Here is a 15897-nt window from a genome sequence, read left to right as displayed (position 1 = left end):
TATTTTGTGCACCGATGAAAAATGAATAGCTGTTACACCTTTACTACGTAAAAAAATACCCAGAACTAAAATACCGTCGCATGCTCTCGTCTTCTGAAAGACACACCGATTGACGCTGAATTACACACACCCACACACTCAAGTCATCTGTATAAAGGACTCGCGCATGTTGCAATAGTCTACGCTCTCTGTCTGTACCAAGCGTTGATATTACTGTATTACGTCTTGTCAAGGTCAAATGCGTCCTGATTTGACTTCTAGCACACACTTAAAGCGGGTCCTTTTTTTTTTTTTTTCTTCGTCAATAAAAGTCCATTGTTTTGAGTGTGTTTTAAAGGAGTATTTGAGTACTGAGATGCACTGTTACGTGGTCTACACCAATTTTTCCCCCCATATACTGTAGTGTATAATTAACGAGTTGATGGTTATTTCTTTTTACGAAAGGACTTCAAATGCATCACTTCTTTTCTTCTTGTTCATTTCATTATGTGAAAAACAAACCAAACAGCAAATGAACCAAAAGTTATGAATTTCTCTTGATTTTAGACTCTTGTGTAAATGGAAGACAAGAATGTGAAAGCTCTCTGTCTTTCTCTCTTTCTTTCTCTCTCTCTCTCTCTCTCTCTCTCTCTCTCTCTCTCTCTCTCTCTCTCTCTCTCTCTCTCTCTCTCTCTCTCTCCGTCTCTATCAGAGCTAAGTGCTTCGAAGTAATTACAGTTTTTATTTCCAATAAATCCTTGAGCTCTGTCTGTGTTAATGGTTAATCACAACTCAACTACAGCCACAATTGTGAACTTGCAATGGATTTGAATAGATTTGACCGATAACTCATGTGATCCTAAACCTGCACGTATACACACTCTGTAAACATGACATGCACACACACTCTGTAAACACGAGGCCGCTATGGCGAGATGCACTTCCCACTTCACATCTTCCAGCACCAGTATCGTTCAGAGAATCCCTTAATCTAGCGGTTCAAAACCCTTGACTTGGTGTAATGTTTACAGTATGTGTCTGGAAATGTGAAGATCTTCAAAGCCGTAACGCAAGGGTCAGCTTGTGGAGGCAACAATCAGTGGCAGCTTGACTTTTACTGTGACTTGAACTCTCAACCCTCCATTCTGTTGCTCCGTTAAGACTTTCTGGATTTCTTTCTCACCAGACACCTGCTTGAGCATCCTCGGCTCCTTGATGACAAAAACATAATGTAAGGTCAAGGCAATCAACTGGCAGGACACGAGCAACTCCAATCAGCGATCGCAGCGACTCTCCAGATTTTTTTTTAGCTCTGGTGCCTCTGACATGAAAAACAGTGTGTTCCGTATGTACATGGAACACTTAAATCAAGCAAAGTGCAATCAATACCCGTCCGCATTCACCCGTTTTACGTCACGAGACACAGAGTTGGAAATTGAACACAGCTCCATCATGTCATGACATTCTCCTGACACACGTCGATCTGGTTATTAGTTTCCCATTTCTCGGTCAGACTGCACTCCTCTCATGTAGGCTCTTGAAAACGAACAGAGTGCTTCAATTAAGAGGATTTTTATTTATTTTTTTATTTATTTTTTTAAATATATATAAAGTTTTCAGTGGATCTGGTCGTATTCATGTCTCGAAGGAATCTGAAGAAAGTTCTGAATATTAATTCAGCAATACTCTGTATGGACACAAGTTTGGACATAAGTTACTCTTCTGTTAAGATGTTCCACTAGATTTTGTGGAAATGCGTTTACCATGTTAAGCACATCTTCATGGAGCTTGTTTTGTGTAGCTGGTTCCTTGCTTTGTTAGAAAAAAAAACAGAGTATTATGCTGATTTTTCTTAAGTTTGTAATCTAGCGTTCCAGTGTCGATTTATTCATTGCTAAATGCCACAAATATGAACGTAAATGGTTCCCGTGTACATCAGACACACGTGGGATCAAAGTTTGACATACACTGAACCCACCGTGTATGTGGGTGAATGATTAGATTTCAGATAAAACTACTTCCTGTTTGGTGAGGTGCTCAGATTTCTGGGACATATTTTTTGAGACATTATTTCGACCCAATGAGCAGCTCAGATTCATATTTTCTTCCTAAAGAATTGAAATATATGAATTTGCTGTGCGTCTGCTGTGAACTTTAAGCACATATCGTACACGCGCTTGAGCCGTGATCGAGCTAGCTTGCTAGTTTCTCTGTGATCCTGTTCAAAGTTGTGATCCGTTTTTATTAAACTGAGTGACAGACTAATTGCAGGAGGAAAAAAAACCCATTAAAAAAATGCATGTTTGTTCTGAGGAGTGAAAAAAAAAGGAGTGAAAAATAAGCGGAGAATGGATTTGATTTTCCAAGAGCAATCCCAGGAGCACAAATTACTCTGTGATTACTGGTTGAAGTCTAGCGCTCTCTAACACCGCGTGTATAACCTCTGACTTCTCTTTTCACTCGTATACGTTGTAACGGCGCATTGTGAGTGCTTGACTTGTTTTTTTTTTTTTTCTTCCCTCACCCTATTTGAATGCGACGTGCGAGCGTCTTTTTTAGATAATTGCCGTAATAGGCGCCACGGGTGCTGTGTGACATTCTACCGAAGTCAGGACAAACTCTAATAATATTACACGCACTGGCGTCATTTAAAAACGCAGCCCTGAAATAATCACTGATTGATGTGTTTTATATTTAAAAAGATCCTGTTATTTGTCATTTTCTCCATTTCCTGTGAAACACTAAGGCTTTGGATCATAATGTTATTTTAATCACTCTTTACACCAGACTAACACAAGTTTGTGGACACCTGACCAGATGTAGTTTTTTAACACCCCATTCCACATTTAGTACCTATTTTGCATTCAATATTTTATCGATCTTCAATAGGAAATTGTTGGCTTGCAGTTGCAGTAATATTATAGGAAATCTTGGCTATACAAATAGGAAAATTTGAATAAATTTGCATATTAATTTATATATGAAATGAAATGTGTAGCAGTAGTGAAACAGATGGCAGAAAAAGTCGGACTACGATGATATTTATACAAGTTATTCGCACTTGTATTAATTATTAATATTATTATTGCACATATTTTGCCCAAGATATTAACATGATATGTGTGGCCTGAAAATCTATAACTATATGTATATTTTTTTATAGCGTATACAGGTAGCCCCCGACTTACAAAAAAGTGTTCGTAAGTCAATTATTCGTAATTCAGGAAGAGTGAGACTCTATATTGCGTTCCCAAGGAACCCCGAGAAAAGTATACCGAGCGATTAATTTTACATATTTTTTTTTAAATAAATGCAGTCAGTGAAATCTCGAAACCTGCAGCTCTTGTGGGCTGTTTCTGGTCTACAGTGGTCAATTACTATTAAAGGTGCTCCAAAGCAGGAACAGCGACATGGTTGTGGGCGGCTGAGGCTTGTTGATGTATGTGGGGAGCGAAGGCTGGTCCCTGGGCTCTGATCCAACAGACGTAGCTCAAATTGCTGAAGTTAATGCTGTTTATGCTCGACAAGTCAGGAGGGTTTGGGCAGGAAAAAGGGGACAAAACGTAGGGCGAAATCGCATCAGTTTTGTCTCAGTGGACAGAGGGAACAACTGAAATATGTTCAGAACATCGTCTGTCTGAGAGAATGCTCCAGATTTGGATGTCCTTCATGCTAATTGCTCAGCGTTTAGCTAAAAGAAAAAAGCATAGACATGGAGAAGCCATAAGTGGCTCTTTTTTTATCATTTTGCTTTCTTTTTTTTTTTTTATTAAGGTATCATTAAAGCATTAGCACTAATCTCACTTAAGAGTTTAATCCATGAAACTGTAGAACTCCTGAGAAAGACATGTTTCACAATCAAATGTGAGCTAGACAGATGTGGGTCAAAGGTCATAACCAGAGTCGTCAATGTGACTCTGATGAACGAGTCATCTCAAATAGGGATTTTTTGGTTTTCTGCTGGCAAAAGCAAAGCATCGCAAAATCTCTGTAGGTTTTGTACAGGAAACAGAATTGATTGGTTCGTTCTTTTGTCACATGACTTATATGTACGATATGCATATATATATATATATACAAGTAACAAACTTTTCCTCTTCCGTTACGGTATTTCAGTAGTTTATTTGTGTACTTTTTAAAATTATTGCAGTATCTTTTTTAATTTGTAAGTTTACTTTTACTTAATTATGTTTTGTTTGAAGTATTGTAATTAACTATATTTTCAATCCCTTAAAAAAAGAATAATAATGTTAGGGGGGGGGGGGGGGGCAGGAAACTACTGCAGTGATTGACTGATGGGTGGAAAACAAACTCACAAGAAAGAATGATGGAGACGGATAAGACAGACAGCAGTGATTCAGACGCAGCTGAAAGCCAAATGACGCTGAATGGAACGTTGTTCAATGCGTGCGCTCAATGTCTGAATTCTGAATCTGCGATTTCTCTCATTATCATAAATGACTTTATAACTTTTTTTTTTTTTTGCAAAAGTGCATAATTTACATTAGACTCAAGTCATGGATGTAGTTGTATAAAAAAAAAAATATATATATATATATATATATATATATATATATATAATAAATTTTTTTTTTTTACTTTAATATTTAAAGGATTTTTTTTTATATTAAAATCAACTAGTAAGATTTATATTTCCTTGTCCTTTCTTTTCCACCTGTAAATTTAAAATGAGCAACTTTTTTTTTCTACTTGTGTAGATTTTTAAACCGGTAACTTGTACTTAAGTACAATTTCATAGAAGTAACACACGTTTTACTTGAGTAGAATATTTTATTACTCTTTCTGAATAATCACGTCTGGAGACTCCTGGCGCTTCGTTTAGCCTGAAAGCCGATGTTGACTCCTACAGTATAACGATTCCTATATTTGGGCTAATTTCTCTCAGGACAGACCTTAGAGTGACCCACTGATGTGCACCACACACCCCGAAAACCAGATAATCAATCTTCTCTTAGCACAGCCTGTTGATCCGAAGGAGTAAACACTTCATCACTGCTCAGCTAATTGCTACAGAAGGAAAAAATATTCATACATTGATACAGGACAGAATGGAGAGAAGCAACACCACCTGACGCATCATATACCCTCGAGCAGAATCAAGCGCATCACATTCAATTTGCTCGGATTCTGATTTCGAAACATTCACCCAACTTTGATTGCTTCGGCATGCTATTAAAGGCCAGGCGACCACCAGTAAATATGGAGAAGTTCCCGTCTTTTTTGTGACAGCTTTATTAATAGAGGCTGTTCTCCTATTTCTTCACAACGGCTAGACTATTAAATCTTGCCCTTTTCTCTCTCTCTCTCTCTCTCTCTCTCTCTCTCTCTCTCTCTCTCTCTCTCTCTCTCTCTCATGCATTTGACCTCAGTTTATTTTCCAAGCTTTGATAGGATCCCTGGCTTTTTTTAAATATATATTTATTTATTTTTGAAAGGCCCAGAAATCACCATGTTTTTATCTGAGAGGAAGAACGTGCCTCACATTCTGATGCGTTTTCCAATTCAATGGCTAGCTCCAATGCAGCCTTCAAGGAAAGTGAATGTAATTCATATTTATCCATTTAATTTTCCGCCCTCAGTTCTGTTCATTGCGAATGCGCCGTGTCTATGGTCCGTCTTTATCTCTGTTACGGTCTCTCTGTAGGTTTGGGCGAGTTTGCACCCGGAGTGCGAATACATATTCCAGCTGGAACGAGAAGAGCAGCTCTGTCTGAGAGGAATCGCTGAACATGAGAACCTCAGCAGCACTTCAGGGCAGACAGGTCAGAATTTACAATCGTCTAGGACATTCAGAAGCCAGATGGTAGAGGCGTCTGAGCAATTTCCACTTTGCTTTTTTTTAAACATCAAAGCATTTTTATAATATTTCCTGATGTTCCAGTGGTTGGCATGGCAATTAAATATAATCCACTCAGAGGGGAAATTGTGGTCTAGGTGGCACCTTGGACTTAAAAAAGAACCAATCAATCAGCCATAGGACTGTATTTCCTCTGCCCTTTGGTTATCAAATCAGAAAGCAGAAGCATTCTATTACTTTGTGGGTGTGTTTTGAGGAAATTGCTTCACAACAGCTGTCTTATGTTGAAATTGTATATATATGTGTGTGTGTGTGTGTGTGTGTCTGTGTGTGTGTGTGTGTGTGTAGGTTGCCTCCCAACATGGGACTCTGTGGTGTGTTGGCCCAGAGCAGCAGTTGGAGAAATCGTGCAGTCTTCCTGTCCTGCTGTTTTCTCTCTTTTTAGCAACCACACAGGTACAACACACACACTATACACTCTACACACCACACGCAACCAGATCACTACACATCACACTTTACCAGATCACCAGTTATTTCATGTAACATAAACCAAACAGGCAAAACATTACCACATTATAACATTGATTAACTGATGATCCCGTCATCATGGCACCTGTTAGTGAGCGGATTTATTTATTAGGCAGCAGGTGAACATTTTCTTCTCAAAGTTGATGTTAGAAGCAGGAAAAATGGCCGAGCGTAAGGATTTGAGCGAGAGCATCTCCCAAACTGCAGCTCCTGGTTCGTGGTCTGCAGTCAGTATCTATCAAAAGTGCTCTAAGGAAAGAACAGTGGTGAACCAGTGACAGGGTCCTGGGTGGCCGAGGCTTATTGATACACATAAGGAGCGAAGGCTGGTTTGTGGGGTCCGATCCAACAGTTAATGCTGTTGATGCTCAACAGGTCATGACTGTTTTGGCAGCAAAAGGGGACCATCACAATATTAGGCAGGTACTCATAATGTTATGGCTGATTGGTGTGTATAACCAGATCATCACACACATGACCACTGATCACTGCACACTACATAGAACAAGATCACCAATCATAAGCCATCATGTATCTCTCTGTGAAGCAACCTGGTCCAAGGGCATGTTCGGAAACAACATGGCCACACAGATATGTTTGGGCATGATATGAGAAAATAAGAACGCAAGATAGAAACACCAGCAAGACTTGTTTAATTTACACTCTCTCACACACACACACACACACTGTAGTTTAAAATTTGCTTTCTAGTCCTATCTATTCAGAAAAGAGACAGAGAGTCGACATGAGAATAAAAATAGACAATTTTATTTGCCTTCTGCAGAAGCAAATAGGCGTTCATCAGTCAGACAATGCTGCACCGAGAAGCGCTCCGATAAACGCTTCTCACCATGCTTTTAAACTTTCCCTCGACCTTCAAGACAATATTATTAATTCTCTTAATACGACATTGCATACTTATAATCAATTGTTTTCTCACGCTGTTTTAGTTCACTTCCCCCTGGTGACGCACTTTGCACACAGATGTTTTCCCATTCTGTACAAAGATAATCTTTTATCTTTCTCTGTTTTGCTTAGCTGAGAGCACAGTGCCCGGTCAAGAGCATTGTGTTCAGACATGCTGCCTTGATCACGCTCTACAATGCAAGCTTTATGGATTATTGCAGTTCAGCTTTGAATGTGTAAAACTTTATATATACCCTGATTATAACAAAATACATATACTTAAACAGAATTATAATATTAATGTAAAAATTTCATCTTACAACAGACACACACACACACACACACACACACACACACACACACACACACACACAGCGATGGTTTAATTCACAAGTTTCACACAGTTTTTCAACTGTGTGAAAAAATGGAAGATATTGTTATTTTTCACACAGTTTATGTACGCATATTTTCTAGCTAGCTGAAAAGTATGAAAAATAAATGATTGTTAAGATTTAAGCAGAATTATACAGCCAATTTGCCATCATGGTTCAACAAAGATTTTACATTTATAAGTTTTTCCAAATGGAGATCCACTAGTTGACACATTTTGCTTCTCTATTTCAACCCTGGAGCGGTAAAGCTAATGATGCTAATGTAAGATTAGTTTGGTGATAACAAGTCAGCAGTGTTAAGAAAATAATATCATAAAACAATTATAAGTTTGGTTTTAATGGCTAATAAGTATTAGTAACTAGTACTTAAAACTAGTAGCTTTTAAATACAAAGTACAGATGACATCCTGTTACGCATGAGCTAAGGATCGTCATCCTGAAAGTAAACAGTTCAACAGTTAAATCTCTTAGATTTTCTCAGTGTCTGATGGTAAATGAATAAAAAAGAAAGATTAGCCAAAGAACCACTTTAGTGTCTCTTTCACCAAGGAACCAAGGAAAACATTAGTGAAGACTAGCTAGTTCCTGACAAACTTTTGCTAGCACCGTAATTCCTCCGCTTGTAGAAATTAGCTGCATGCTAGTCACGTACATAGCGTACGTAGCAGCAGATAGATAATATTCCTGGAACTAGCAAGTACCTAATATTTGAATGTAAGTGTATATACACTATATGGACAAAAGTATTGGGACACCTGACTTTCCCATCCATGTGTGGTACTTCCTCAAACCGTTTTGAACAAAATTGGAGGCACACAATTGCATAGGACGTCTTTGGATGTAATAGAATGACATTTTGCCCTCAGTTAAACTTGGAAACACAAATCTGTTTCAGCATGACGATGCCCCTGTGCACAAAGCCAGCTCCATGGAGATCTGCTTTACATGGGTTGGAGGTGAAGATCTCCTGCTCCAACACTGATAGCACCTCAGGCCTCTTCCTATTGCGCGGCTAATATCTGAATGAGCACAAATCTCCACAAAATCCAGCAGGCACATCTTCCCAGAAAAATGGAGGTTATTATAACAACAAACGGGGACTACGTACCAATCTTATAGTCAGGTGTCCACAAACTTTTGTCCATATTGTGTATCTATGCAAAACAATGTGGCGTACACTAAATGGCCAAAAGTATGCGGACACCTGAGCATCACATCCATGTGTCTGCCATACAGTGTATATAAACCGCAGTCATTCACGTGTGTTATGTTGGACATCCCTGAAATAAGCATTTGGGACCATCATAGTATATATTTTCGCACTGCGAAAGGCTCTAACCACGAATGAAGCACCTCACACCATCAGTCAGCGTGCATCATCCTCAGTGGTCTAGCCAATCTCAAGTGAGAACTTAATCACATTAAATTGCACCTGTAATCAGCTCAGTTCTCAGCAGAGTTCTCATTCAACCTCTCCAGTGAAGCTGAGCGGAGGACGCAATTAAAGAAGCCCAGCAGGTATTCAGAAAAAAAAAAGAATAATTATAGCTGGAGAGGAATAAAATAACACAAATATCACGCACACGCTTCCTATCTCTCCCTCTCTCTCCCTCTCTCTCTCTCTCTCTCTCTCTTTCTTTCTCTCTCTTTCTTTCTATCACTCGCTCTTTGTTTCTCTCTTCCTCTCTTTATTACTCGCTCCTTGTTACTCTCTTCCTTTCTCTCTCTCTCTGTCTTTCTGTCTGTCTAAAATGTTTATTATATAATCATTTCCTCCACACCACCCTATTCACTTCTTTTGCTGTAAGACAATATGCTTGTAATATTTTTTTTAATAATTAAAGGAAACACTTTCACTTGGTGTTGGCAGAACCCTCACCTCTCAAAGAAACACATCAGGAGTTCACCTCTACTCTAAACTAAACAAGATTACCTGCCTGTCAGGTGGGTGGGCTCTGAGAAGGGCCAGTGCCCCCTGTGTCAATAAGCTTGGACCCTCCAGTGACTCCCCATAAACAAGATGTTCTATTACACATTCAATTTCTACATCTGATAACATGTTAAATGAAGAGCAGTGGTGCTGATTGAAGGCCGATTGTTTTGAACTTTCCCGGCGGTGCAGAGCGACTTCTCCGTAAATGAAATTCAGCAGGGTGTGTGTGTGTGTGTGTGTGTGTGTGTGTGTGTGTGTGTGTGTGAACGAAAAATATGCTGGGTAAATAAATATTACAATATGACATTATTTGAATGCTAAAATATGCATAGAATGAGTCAATTCTCAAATCCACATGGTCAGAAGGTGTTGATTAATTTTCTATTTAACGTGTTGGACAATATAATCATTGATATGGTAAAACATTCTGGAAAGGAAAAGTCCAGTGTCAATTCTTTGCAACACTCAGAGGTAAAACGTGAGAACAGAACATGGTCTGATGTGCTATTCTTCAATGAATAAAGTTCCTGATGTATGAGAGGAATAAAACAGTTCACACACCACCCAGTTGTTCATTACATTTCTAGAGACACATGTTCAGTCAGGTTCCTGTTTGATTTTAATAATCGCAATGTTTTCTGCATTATGTATTGCATTATGGTAGGAACAGTGAGTCGTAACTGCACCAGTCTGGGCTGGTCACATCCGTTCCCTCCATACCATGAGGCCTGTAGCATCGACGGTGACGTCCCAGAGGTCAGTCAGTGCAGTTTTTACTATGAAAACAAACAAACAAACAAACAACCATATATATATATATATATATATATATATATATATATATATATATATATATATATATATATATATATAGGGGTGTGTCTCACTGAGGCCGATGCAAATGCTACGATTCAATACATTAAGTAATATATGGAGCAGCCTACAAATGCCAACTTGCATCCAATGCACACTTTATTAAATCGATGCATCACATTGTTAACTTTTATGCCACCGACGTGGATCACTGAATTGTACCATCCCCAATATATATATATATATATATATATATAACTGTGACTGCATGTTACTACGGTTATGACTGTTTTTAGGCCGGATATTGATTGAGATTGCTAATTAAACTAACTGCAAGCTACCTGTATGATTTGAACCATCCAGCCATTCAGAATTAAGTATTCAGATTGACCATATAAGTGATGAATATAAATGGTGTGTGTGTGTGTGTGTGTGTGTGTATATATTTTTAGTATATTTATATTTTTTTCACAATATTCACGGTTCAGTGCATAGCACGGTTTTTAAGTCACGGTTCGGTTCAATTTCAGCACGTTTAGGAGGAAGAAATGCAAAACATGAAATTGCTTGTCGTTTTTAATTAAAGCAGTTTATTATTATTAATATTTGTGATCAACATTTTACAACAGTTAACATTTTTTGAACAATAAAAAAAATATATTTTTTAAATATTATATTTAATTGATTTTTTGATATTATAATTTAATGCAAATTTATTTAATGCAAATGTATTTTTATAGGCACAAATATTAAATAAAATTACAATAAATAAAAAAATTTAATTGTTTGTTTGTTAGACCCCATTTTGGTAATACAGATTATTATAATTTTTTGTCATTTTATATGCATAAATGTAACTATAATTTAGAGTCGTCCCGAATTAAAGAAATGAAATCCAGTGAATTCGAGGTATATGGTTTATAAAGAAACTTAATAATATGTACATAAATGCACAAACTAATATTTAGAGAGAATAATAACATTTTCAGGGAAAAAAAATGGGAATGTATGGTGATTATCCAGAGTGGGCGGAGTTTAAAGCCTTTTTTAAATTTACATTAGTGTTAAAGACGACGTTATAGATAAAAAATTGGCAAAGTGACCAAAAATGGTGATTTCTTCATTATTTCTTTGTCTTGGCTAATAGTAAAATATTGAGGATGCACGGCTTTTCCATTTGACCGCATGCTCATATTAAAGTTCTCCATTTTTTTAATTGCCCAGTGAGTACCGAGTCGGTCCTGATGCATTACAGTATGATTGTGTATCGCTTTATCGGCTCTCTTATTCTGAATAAATGATCTGGTGTATAATTGTTGGTTTATGTGTGTGTCAGGAATCGTACTTCTCCACAGTCAGACTGATCTACTCCATCGGCTACGGCACCTCTCTGATCTCGCTGTCCGTTGCTGTCCTAGTCCTGCTGAGCTTTAGGTACTTCTTATTTCCCCACAGCAATCTAGTAATGCGAATGTTTGTCCGAAACTCTGATTCTCGAAGGTTTTATTCTCATGTCGCGAAAACCTTTTATCCGTTTCCTCATGAGCTCGGTGCTAAAAGCAAATCTAATGTGGGCTTTGATTGTGATTCCGAATGTGGTCATTTGGGTACGGGCCAGTGCAGACGGCTAAATCTGATAACGCGCAGCGGGCCGAAAAGAGTAAATTAATTACGCCGATGCTCGGGACCACCGCTGTGATGGAGAGAGTCTTTTATGGTAGGTGATTGCAATTTACTCAGTGCAGACCAAACACACTGTGGCCTTTGGCTAGCAGACACAGCGGACATCTAACCGTTCAGACGAAGTAATGTCAAATAATACCACAGAGCTCTTTGATTGGTCGGATCTTCTTGTATGTTTTTTTAAGGGACAATACAGTTTGAAAAAATACCCTCTTTTATAACTGTACAACTTCACACAACACCAACATTTCTAAACTATAGGCATGTACTTAAATTGCATGTGTGTGTGTGTGTGTGTGTGTGTGTGTGTGTGTATGTGCATGAAGGAGGCTGCACTGTGCTAGAAACTACATCCACATCCAGCTGTTTGTCAGCTTCATCCTAAAAGCGGCATCTGTGTTCATTAAGGACGCTGTACTCTTCGGCAGTGAAGATACCGACCACTGCTCTCTCTCTACAGTAAGTGTTTAGAGAACACACACACACACACACACACACACACACACACACACACACACACACACACACACACACACATATATATATATAAGAAGTGTCATAAGAAGGTTACTGTGCTCCTCCCTTTTGCATTCTACCTTTCTCTCTCATTTGTTTATTCACGACTTCCTTTATTCACTCATGTATTCCAAAAATAAACTCCACCCAAATATTATTTTTAATCGCTATACATTTGTTTTGCTGACGCACCAAGTCTCAAATCAAGCACCAAAATCCGCCATGATGCGCACATCCGGCAATTAAAACAGTCCGTGTGGAAGCATAGAAGTTCTGTTTGGTGTCTTGATAATTTACGTCATTTATAACACCATAAAAACATTTTGTGTTCATGCTCTATTTTGAGTTCGGTTTTATTTATAATAAACATACATTTGCATAAACCATCAATATTCGTCCATTTATATGTTGATTAGAGCAGCCAACCTTTTTTGCGCCACGAACCGTATTAATGTCAGACAATATTTTGAACCGGACCTGAACCCAATCGAGATGGTTTAGGGGTGAGCTGGACCGCAGAGTGAAGGCAAAAGGGCCAACAAGTGCCAAGCATCTCTCAGGGAACTCCTTCAAGACTGTTGGAAGACCATTTCAGGTGACTACCTCTTAAAGCTCATCAAGAGAATGCCAAGAGTGTGCAAAGCAGTGATCAAAGCAAAAGGTGGCTACTTTGAAGAACCTACAATATGACATTTTTCAGTGGTTTCACACTTTTTTGTTATGTATATAATTCCATATATAATTCCACATGTGTTAATTCATAGTTTTGATGCCTTCAGTGTGAATCTACAATTTTCATAGTCATGAAAATAAAGAAAACTTTTTGAATGAGAAGGTGTGTCCAAACTTTTGGTCTGTACTGTGTATATATATATATAATGTATGTGTAACACCGTTCCCCTATTATGTTTTATTCCTTGCTTGCGTTACCCAAACACCCGAGTTTGAGACGTATTATCAGCTTCATCTCATTTGTGCAACATTTCCCTCAGCTCCACGTCTAACACCGTCCCACCCTCAACTACAGCACGATTCTACCACTTCATTTCTTCAAACTGTTTTCCTTTTATCTTCTTTCACGTATTAAAATTTGCCTTGTTTCTTAATTCCCACTTGTTTTTCTCCATGCAGGCAGCCTGTAAGGCTTCTGTCGTTTTCTGTCATTACTGTGTGATGAGTAATTTCTCCTGGCTGCTGGTGGAGGCTGTGTATCTCAACTCTTTGCTTCTTTCCGCTCGCAGTCGCCGCTGTCTCTGGGGCTTCTGCCTGCTGGGCTGGGGTGAGTGCGCTTAACCCACCGCCACTGCTCCACTAATAGAGTCTGCTCCAAGTCTGGAAGGCGGTTCTTCAATACCCACTATGGCGTGACTACACATACCTCATAGGACGTGTAGGAAAAGTGTTTCTTATCTTGTAGGTGTGATTCAGTCTCGAGCCAAAAGTACTTCATTTTATTCAGCGGATTGCTCTTTTTTTTATTATTATTCCTCCCACTGAAAATGGATTACAGAAGGAGATATAAATGAAGGATTTATTCTAAAATCATGTGCAGGAATCACTTATGGGTCAGAAATTCCTTTTAGGTTTCTTATAGCTTAATGCCAACATTTATGGAAGTTTTTTCATCAAAAAGAAAAAAAAGAAAAAATGTAGCCCCACCATCACATCACATGATGTTTAATTGCTACTATTTGATTTTGGACTATCACAAGGTGTTCCTCTACAAACGCTGAATGTTCAAGCGCATCATGACACAGCAAAATCCTCATATCACCGTGACACTATAAGTAAACACTCCAGTGCCTTTCTCACTCTTCGCTCTTATCCATAGCGAGAAACGAAGGAGGGGGAAGAAGAAGGAGAAGGAGATCATCTCTAGGTGTGAAATTGAGAAAAGGTAGCACACCAAAGCTGTGTAACAGTAACACAGCATGATAATAAGTAAAAAAAAAAAAAAAAAAAGATTAACAAGCCAATTGGGCAGACGCCATTTTTTTTTTACGCCATTTGGCAGACGCTCTTATCCAGAGTGACTTCCAGTTCTATCATTTATACAACTGAGCAGTTGAGGGTTAAGGGCCTTGCTGAAAGGCCCCACAGTGGCAGCTTGGTGGAGGTGAAATTTAAACTCATGAACCTTCAATCAAAAGTCCATTATCCTAACCACTGCATGGTGGGTTTCACCAGGGGTGCACGTATGCCATCATGAAGCCATTCATACCAGAAAAAAAATGAAAACGACTTTAGCCACATTTGTAATTTGTATAATTACAATTTAGACTCTGAAAAAGCTCTGGCATGGAGGAGGTTGGTGTCGAATCTAAAGCGAACTCAGCTGTTGAGCGAATTTTTTGCTCAGGAACACCTGGTTTCATAACTGTCTGTATTAGAACATAGAAAGGACATGACACATAATCACACACTCCAATGTTTGTATTGTTTTTGAGTTATAATCACACTCAAATGAGGATGGGTTTATTTTTTGACTCCGGTTCCTCCCAAGGCTTCTAGTAACCCCAGGCTGTGTATTTATCTGAGATAAATACATATAATTCACCTATATTGAAATGTTTTGTTCTGTCATTTCTACATTCTGTAAAGCTGCTTTGATACAACGTCCACTGCAAAATAGTGTTATAGAAATACATTAGAATTGAATTGAACAGACTCATATGTGAATCAGTTTGAACAGATTCAACAGTTCAGGTTTTATTCATTGTACCAAACCCTGCCTCGTCTCCCTGCCGGTCATTTTCTTTCTAACGTCTCTCGTCACTAATTTCTAGCGTCACAAGGCACTTCACGCCAAAACGTCTTTTTCCAATTTTGTTCCAGCCATTGATAAGCCTAATTAGAATCTAATTTCCGGACTATTCTGCAACTCAATTAAACCAATTAAGGATTTCATGTGGAGCTTTTTTTCCCCTCAATCATTTGGTATACAGTAGCGGTCCCCAACCTTTTTTTTTTTTTTGCATCTCCAACCAGATTTTCCGCAGACGACGGCGCGGAGGAGGGGTGGGGGTCGTGGTCTGTGGGGGGTTTTGCAATAGTGTGCATATTAATACTATTATACGTATTATGGGATTTACCTGGATAAATGAATGCTGTAAATGTAAATCTACACATTTATCTATTCACATTCAGGTGTGATAGAATGAAGGAAATTAGATGTTACAGTCATAAAAAATGATATAAAACACGAAATATTTTTAACATTTTGCAGTGTTTTTAGCAAATTTTTCCACGTTTTTTTTTATTGAGTCTTTTGTTAATTATTGTGCAAGCTGTTAACTTGCAGGTTTTTATACATTCTAATATCAATT

General features: G+C 38.3%; 1 protein-coding gene across 1 annotated transcript in view; it reads left to right on the top strand.

Moving 5' to 3' along the window:
- ghrhrl (growth hormone releasing hormone receptor, like) overlaps positions 1-15897 on the top strand; it is a 40807-nt gene that overhangs the window by 13363 nt on the left and 11547 nt on the right. Inside the window, exons 2-7 of the mRNA XM_083521409.1 lie at positions 5645-5762; positions 6146-6253; positions 10224-10315; positions 11709-11806; positions 12382-12514; positions 13703-13850. Of these exons, the coding sequence (XP_083377535.1) occupies positions 5645-5762; positions 6146-6253; positions 10224-10315; positions 11709-11806; positions 12382-12514; positions 13703-13850 (697 nt within the window). The remainder of the gene's footprint in view (positions 1-5644; positions 5763-6145; positions 6254-10223; positions 10316-11708; positions 11807-12381; positions 12515-13702; positions 13851-15897) is intronic.

This window comes from Silurus aristotelis (assembly GCF_946808225.1).
Source record: "Silurus aristotelis genome assembly, chromosome: 19".
Lineage (NCBI taxonomy): Eukaryota > Metazoa > Chordata > Actinopteri > Siluriformes > Siluridae > Silurus > Silurus aristotelis.
The sequence above is the reverse complement of the archived record's forward strand: the minus strand, read 5'-3'. Positions and strand labels throughout refer to the sequence as shown.